The sequence below is a fragment of the Triticum aestivum genome, chromosome 6A (assembly GCF_018294505.1).
Source record: "Triticum aestivum cultivar Chinese Spring chromosome 6A, IWGSC CS RefSeq v2.1, whole genome shotgun sequence".
Lineage (NCBI taxonomy): Eukaryota > Viridiplantae > Streptophyta > Magnoliopsida > Poales > Poaceae > Triticum > Triticum aestivum.
The window spans coordinates 490900777-490908503 of record NC_057809.1 but is presented as its reverse complement, the minus strand read 5'-3'; the positions used below and the strand labels follow the sequence as shown (position 1 = coordinate 490908503).

Genomic DNA, 7727 nt, shown 5'->3' with positions numbered 1-7727 from the left:
GGCTGCCGACTGCGCCAATCAGCCGGCTGCCGACTGCAGCCCGACACCGACAAGACCCCGACGTGGCGGCCATACCGCGAATGAGACAACTGTACCTCGATGCCATCATGTATAATGTCACTTGTCCCCTGGCACTATTTATGAAGTGACCCAGGGGACAAGCATGACACCCCACCATACCCCCTTACTCTCATGCCACCACATAGCTTACATGCTAAGCTAGCCATGCCTATATAAGGCACACACCCATCCATCCATCCACACACACAGACGCATGAGTTCACACATATCCATTTGGCCATAGGCCATGGGCATAGCCGGCCACTAGAGCATGTCTCATACAGGCATACACCAAGTCAGATACCCATGGTACTCTCAGATACAGCTCCAGGAGCACTTTGTATTAGATATATCAGATACACTCAGACATGCAGCAATAGGTGTATTATCTCTCCGGAGAGCTCCAAAGCTGGGTAAACCACCGCGTGCTACTCGCATACCCGTTCCCGGGCCTATCAGCAGCAGTCTTACCCACACACTAAGCCCTTGTGGCATCTGTCGACTCGCAAGCCCCCCGTGAGAAATACCACGACAGTTGGCGCCCACCGTGGGGCGGTACTACTACTACGCTACCACGCTGCTGCTGGTTTCGCTGTCCGGGCGGGACCCTTTTTTCTTCATCACCTCCGCCGCGGCGTCGCGCTGTCTCTCCGGTAGCGCTCGGGGGCTCGACATCGACCCGCCCCCAGAGCGGCCGCGAGGGGTGGCGCGTCCTCGCCGTCGGCCTCTTCGTCTTCACCACCGCGGCGTCACGCCGCCTCTCCGATAGCGGTCGGGGGCTCGACATCGACATGCCCCCGGAATGGCCGTGAGGGGCGGCGTGACCTCGCCAACGGCCTTGCCTCCTTCACCACCACCGCAATTCCGACCGCCCATTCGCACGCGCCACGCGCGGGGCCTTGTTTCGGTTGGCGGTGTCCATCCACGCGCCGTTCGCGTATGCTTTCCGCCGCGTTGCGCCTTGCTCCGGCCGACACGCGCGCTGGCTCCTCCATATATCATCTATGCTAGCTAGCTAGACCGAAGTCAAACAATGGTCAAACTATGACCATACACTCCTTGTACACTAGCTTGATGCAAATCGTACACAACCCAGATAATCCCCGTACCATGGTCAGATAATAGCCATATGGTAGTCAGACGATTGCCGTATACTGCTGATACACATCCCAGACATTGGGTACGCACGCACCTCTGCTCATCCTCTTATGCGTCGTCGCCCCTGCGCTTCGGTTGTCCTTCCACGAGAGTTGGCGCGGCTCCTCGCTGGCCGGCGCGGCCCGCGGAGCCCCCGCGCGTTGATCCGTTTCCCGCGTCGGCGCCCCTGTGCGCTGGCCGGGCTGGGTGCTCCTCGCCTAGTACCCCGCTGCACTCGCCAGCCGCCGGGTCCGCGTTGCTCCTCATCTCCGCCACGCCCCGCGCTCAGCCGCCCCCACACTCGGCTGTGCTCCTCCGGCTCCGTGCCCGCGCCTCGGCCTCCGGCCTTGCCTGCGCGGCCGGCTTCTCCGTCCCCGCGCCGGCGCGCCACTCCCGTTCCGCCTTGCGTGCGCTCGCAGTTGGGCTCGCCCGCGTCCACGTGCCTGGCCCGGCTGGCCGCTGCCGCGCTCTGCCTCCTCCCCGCGGGCTGGCTGCCGGCTGCGCCTCATCGCCTCCCCACACCGGCTCCGCGCCCGGCTACGCCACTCCCCTCCGCCTGCGTGCGCCCCTGTGGCCGCCTGCTCCGCCCCCGGGTCGCCCCGTGGCCGCCTGCTCCGCATCCGGGTCACCGTGCCGGCCTGCCGGCTTCCCCGCCTCCCGGCCTGACGGCTCCGCCTTCCCGGGCCGCCTGCCCCGCGGCTGGGGACGGGCGCCCCTGCCGCCTCCGGCCATCCGGCTCCCGCGGCCGCCTAGCTCAGCCGGCTGCCGCCCCTCCCCGGGCCAGGCTCGGCCTCCAACAGCACCGCGACGCCGGCCCCGTCGCCCTCTGCCTGCTCCGTCCACGCCACGACACCGAGCGCGCCTCCCCTCCCACTTGCTCCTCCGCCTGGGCCGCGTGCCCGCGATGGCCCGGTCGTCTGCGTCGCATCCCGTGGGTAGGCCGGCCTCCTCCAGCCACTCCTCCTCGCCCGAGCTGCTGCTGTCCGGCTCCCTCCGCCTCCCGCGCGACCCGGCCGGCCGGCTCCCGCGCTCACCGGTTTCCCTGGAACCCGGCCCCGTGCCGGCTCGGCCTCGCCGCCTCCAGCCGGCGACCGGGCGTTTGGCCGGCTCCGCCCGCCAACCCGGCGACCCGGCGCTTGGCCGGCTCCGCCTCGCATCTCGGCCACCTCTCCGTCCCGCGCCACTGCTGGTCCTCTGACGGGCTCGTGCGCGCCGGCCGCTGCCGGGTCCGGCTCCGCCCGTCCTCGCAACCGCGCGGCCGCGTCTCCCGCGACCAGCTCCGCCTTCGCCCTCGCCGGCCCCGCCCCGTGTCGGGCCTCCTCCAGCCGGCCGCGGCTCCGGGCAGCCTCTCGCCCCGCGCGCCTCGCACGCCCGTCCGGCTCTGGGTGGCCGGCTCGCCGCCCCGCCTCCGCCAGCACCCGGCGCGCGTCGTCCGGCCCACGCTGCTCGCTGCTGCCGCCTTCTGCGAGCGGAAAAAGAAAGAAGAAAAAAAATATGTGTGTGTATCCGGCTGCCCAGAGTCGGGTGAAGAAAGGGCCGGGTGCCCACGGCCGGCTTGCTACAAAAAGAAAAAAAAAATTGTGTGTATCCGGCTGCCCAGAGTTGGGTGAAGAAAGGGCCGGGTGCCCACGACCGGCTTGCTGCAAAAAAAAAAGAAAAAAAATGCGTCCGACTGCCAGATATGCGTCTGACCGTTGGCTACCTGGCCGGCTGCAAAGAGCCCGACTGCCGTGTCGGGGTCCGCCCTTCAGCCGTCTGAAGAAGAAAAAGAAGACAAGGTAGTTACCGGAAGATCCGGCCCGACTGCTCAGCAGTCGGCCCGAATCTCGGGGGCTACACCCAGCGGGTGCGCTGACGCGCCCCCGCGAGAAAGAAGAAAAGGTAGTTGCCGGAAGATCCGGCCCGACTGCTCAGCAGTCGGCCCGAATCTCGGGGGCTACACCCAGCGGGTGCGCTGACGCGCCCCTGCGAAGATGAAGACAAAGTAGCTGCCGGAAGATCCGGCCCGACTGCTCAACAGTCGGCCCTACACCCAGCAGGTGCGCCGGCGCGCTCCGCGAGCGCCGAGTCGCGCCGGCAGTCTTCAACAACCGCGACTACACGAAAATCAATGTGAGCTCCTCACCCGCATATTTTTGCACTACGCAAGCACGGATAACCCCGAGCGATGCTCGGGGGCTGTCTCCGCATTTTATTACAGTAGCATCACTGTTTGCCCCGGCGCCAGCCAGAGTTGGCCCGGGGGCTGGCCGCTTGGCCTGAGATGTTAGTTTCCGCAGACGGCTTAGTACCGTGCGCGGTACCAAAGGCCCACTCTTAGTCACAGACCACAGAGCGGCTGCCGACTAGCAAGAGTGAACGCTAGAGGCCACCCACGCGAAAAACGTCCGGGAAGAAAAACGTTCAGGCGACCCGGCCGTTTTCCTTTACAAGTATCTACTCGGTTGAATCTGCTTCCAGACTCTGAGTACCGTACACTCCACTTCGCGGCTCACTCTCAGCCACAGACTGCAGAGCGGCTGTCCGGCAAGCAAGAGCACAAGCCAAAGAGTGGAGGGAACATGAAAAAGATTGAAGGGGGCTCGGACGAAACCGAGTCGGCACCCTCCGCATAAAACTTGCAATACTAAAAGCAAGCATATGATATATTTGCGTGGACTAACTTTGTCCTTTTTTATGATCATTTTCATGAACATTTGCCAAAAAACCTCCGCCCAACTTTGCTAAGTTGCCCGATGGCTTGGGGGCTACTGTCGGAGTAATTGGACACGGATACCCCGAAGACGGCAAGATGATATTTCAAGACATCGCGGCTGGCAAAGCCCCTCAGTCCGACTGCCCGACCGCTTTCGCCGGCTCCCCAGCCGGCTGCCGACTGCGCCTACCAGCCGGCTGCCGACTGCGCCAACCAGCCGGCTGCCGACTGTGCCAACCAGCCGGCTGCCGACTGTGCCAACCAGCCGGCTGCCGACTGCAGCCCGACACCGACAAGACCCCGACGTGGCGGCCATACCGCGGACGAGACGGCTGTACCTCGATGCCATCATGTATAGTGTCACTTGTCCCCTGACACTATTTATGAAGTGACCCAAGGGACAAGCATGACACCCCACCATACCCCCTTGCTCCCATGCCACCACATAGCTTACATGCTAAGCTAGCCATGCCTATATAAGGCACACACCCATCCATCCATCCACACACACAGACGCATGAGTTCACACATATCCATTCGGCCATAGGCCATGGGCATAGCCGGCCACTAGAGCATGTCTCATGCAGGCATACACCAAGTCAAATACCCATGGTACTAATCTCAGATACAGCTCCAGGAGCACTTTGTACTAGATATATCAGATACACTCAGACATGCAGCAGTAGGAGTATTATCTCTTCGGAGAGCTCCGAAGCTGGGTAAACCACTGTGTGCTACTCGCATACCCGCTCCGGGGCCTATCAGCAGCAGTCTTACCCATACACTAAGCCCTTGTGGCATCTGTCGACTCGCAAGCCCCCCGTGAGAAATACCACGACAGTGTTGACGACCCCTCTCTCTTGCTAGAGCAACCAGGCAAGCAAACCCCCCTTGAGCATTCCGATATCGCTCATTTCTTTCCCTCTCATGCTTGCATTAGAAATCCTACTGCTTTATGTATGATCCTACTCTGATGCATAGCCTGCTTCTATTACCTGCTTATTGTTACTTTACCTGCTTATCCTAAACTGCTTAGTATAGGTTAGTTAGTGCTCCATCAATGACCCCCACCTTGTCCTTGTTGCCCCTGCTTCATCATCGAAGACCCGATCAACGGGATCAAAGACCAGACCCCGGCACCGCACATCACTTTCCCCTTTTGTTGCTCGACTCTGCAGAGTTACCATCGAGTGCCGAGGGTGGAACCTCTTACATCACTCCTGATGAGAGCTCTGTAGTGTAGCTATTCGGTCGTGGTCATTGATGGTGATTTCCTCCTTAACCACTTCCGATACGGCTCTGTCGTGCAACCCCTCAAGTGTGAACCTTGAGGGTGGATCCTCTTATGTTCACCTTGATGATTACATCGAGTGGAATTCACCAGGGGTGATTCCTCGGGTTTTCCTTTTGGTGTTAGACACATAGTTACTATGGTTACTATGAATTTACACCGAACCATGTTACTAAAGACGGGTCAGCCCTGAGGGGTACCCGCGCGGGCTTAATAGCGAGTGATGTGGAGTCGGGTTGACCTGGAAGGTGCCCGCGAGATTCTTACGAGGCGTGGCCGGGCATTCTTAGACCTTGCCGCAAGTACTCGAGACGGGGCGACGGGGTCACATCTTTCGTGAGTCTCTGCTTGTTACCGCGCGTTCCTAATCCACTACGACTTGGATATTTGATCCGAGGGGCCTCTGGCCTGATAGCACTAACCATCACGTGGGCATTGTATGGGCGTTCTGTGTCGTATACATCAGTCAAAGCTTAATAGACGTCAGCGATTGAGTGGCGCGTGCCGGGTCGGACTGCGTAAGCTCCTGCCTTGTTGAAGGAGGTAGCTAGGTCTGCTCACCGGCCGCGTACGCAACATGCAGGAGTTCTTGAGGAGATGGCCCATGACCCCTGGGTGCATAGGCTTAGTCCGGCGTGCTGACCTCTCTATTAAGCCTAGGTCATGTTGCGGCGTATTGTTTGGCCGAGGCCGGGCATGACCCAGGAAAGTGTGTCCGACCGGAGTTAATCGAGCGTGATGGGTAAGTTGGTGCACCCCTGCAGGGAAGAAAACATCTATCGATAACCTGTCCTACGGTAACGGACACTTGGAGTTGTATCCCGATCGATACAACTAGAACGGGATACTTGAGATGAGACATGGATATGAGGTGATAACTGGATTGTATGGCTCTGGGATTGCTTTCTCGCAGGGAGTCGAGGAAGGATTTCCGGCCGAGGTTGATATCACTACTACTACTTTTCTTTATGCTAGTATGCACTCTTGTAATGCTGCAAGACCGCTGAAGATGTTGAAGATGCTAGTCTTCGATAGGATTAGGCTTTCCCCTTCCCTTATGGCATTCTACAGTTCAGTCCACAGATACAACCCTTTCATTTGATACCAATGCATACTTAGTTTAGATCTGATGTAAGTCTTGCGAGTACTTTGGATGAGTACTCATGGCTGCTTTGCTACCTTTTCCCCCTATACCCGATTGTTGCGACCAGATGACGGATCCCAGGAGCCAGACGACACCACTGAAGACTAATGCTACCCTGAGGGTGCCTACTACTACGTGACGGCCGCTGACGACTTGGAGTAGTTAGGAGGCACCCAGGCAGGAGGCCTTGCCTTTTCGATCGTTGTTGCTCTTGTGCTAGCCTTCTTAAGGCAAACTTGTCTAACGTATGTCTGTACTCAGATATTGTTGCTTCCGCTGACTCTTGTGTATTTCGAGCTTATGTATTCGAGCCCTCGAGGCCCCTAGCTTGTAATATAAAGCTTGTATTATTTTAATTTGTGTCTAGAGTTGTGTTGTGATATCTTCGCGTGAGTCCTTGATCTTGACCATACATATTTGCGTGTATGATTAGTGTATGATTGAATCGAGGGCGTCACAAGTTGGTATTAGAGCCGACTGCCTGTAGGATCCCCCCTTTCCAACTCCCTGGCCGAAGTTGAGTCTAGTCACTACAAAAAAAACTTTTACTAACATGGTTGTGTGGCTTACGGGCCCACGTCGCCATTTGGGTGGTATTAGGATCTTTTATTCCTCATCTATACTCTGAGACTCTAATCTCTCTTCTATTAGGGTTTAATAAATTTACTAAAATCTGACTTAGGTTCTCGAAAATACTTTCTCCCAGAGAGCCCCTTCAGTCCAGATGATCGCCGACTACACCAGACGATTTTGAAGACACTCTTCGATATTCTCTTGAGACTTTGTGCCCATTGCTTTTGCAGTTCCCTACCACCGAAATATCCCTATGGATAAATACATACTCCGGATGTCCTTACTTTTATTCCCAGCTAATCTTGTTATTACAAGATACCCCCAAAATTCTCCCTATTATTTCGAGAATACTTTGTGCCTACTGCCTTGCAGTTCTTTGCCGCCTGAATACCCCTACGGATAATTTTGTTGACACCAGATTTTGGCATGGTCACGAATCCGGGTTCGTATGCAAAAGTTAGAGGCAACACTTCACGGCCCGGCCCTGAGTGAGAAAGTATTCGGCCTTTGCCGGCTGAATGAAACCTTGCCGGGGTAAAACCTTGCCGATGTGAGGGCTTGCCGGCATGGAAAGCTTGCCGGCGGAGAAGCTTGCCGGCGTGGAAAGCTTGCCGGCGGAGAAGCTTGCCGGTGGGAAAGCTTGCCGGGCGAAGACCTTGCCGGGGCTGAAAAGCTTGCCGGGAAAGAGCTTGCTGGGTGGAAACTGTCAAGGCCAATCCGACCAGAAGCTGAAGATGGGCTCAAATGATTATCTAGATGGACTCGGATGAAGAAGTGTTCAACATGAAAGTTATTCGCAACGTCGAAACGGTCAACTTTGCTTTTGG

General features: G+C 57.8%; 1 protein-coding gene across 1 annotated transcript; it reads left to right on the top strand.

The window, feature by feature from the left end:
• The first annotated feature begins 666 nt into the window (after nt 1-666).
• Nucleotides 667-2807, top strand: LOC123129657 (basic proline-rich protein-like). The gene is made up of 2 exons (XM_044549733.1): nt 667-974; nt 1309-2807. Exons 1-2 carry the CDS (start codon nt 863-865, stop codon nt 2805-2807), a joined length of 1611 nt encoding a protein of 536 aa, XP_044405668.1. The 5' UTR covers nt 667-862.
• The last annotated feature ends 4920 nt before the right edge of the window (nt 2808-7727 follow it).

What these genes read in the sequence shown, in the direction of transcription:
- LOC123129657 (XM_044549733.1), top strand. Translation starts at nt 863, where the DNA reads ATGGCCGTGAGGGGCGGCGTGACCTCGCCAACGGCCTTGCCTCCTTCA. An exon ending in GGGCCTTGTTTCGGTTGGCG is followed by an intron (nt 975 to 1,308) that starts GTGTCCATCCAC and finishes TCCTTCCACGAG; the next exon opens with AGTTGGCGCGGCTCCTCGCT.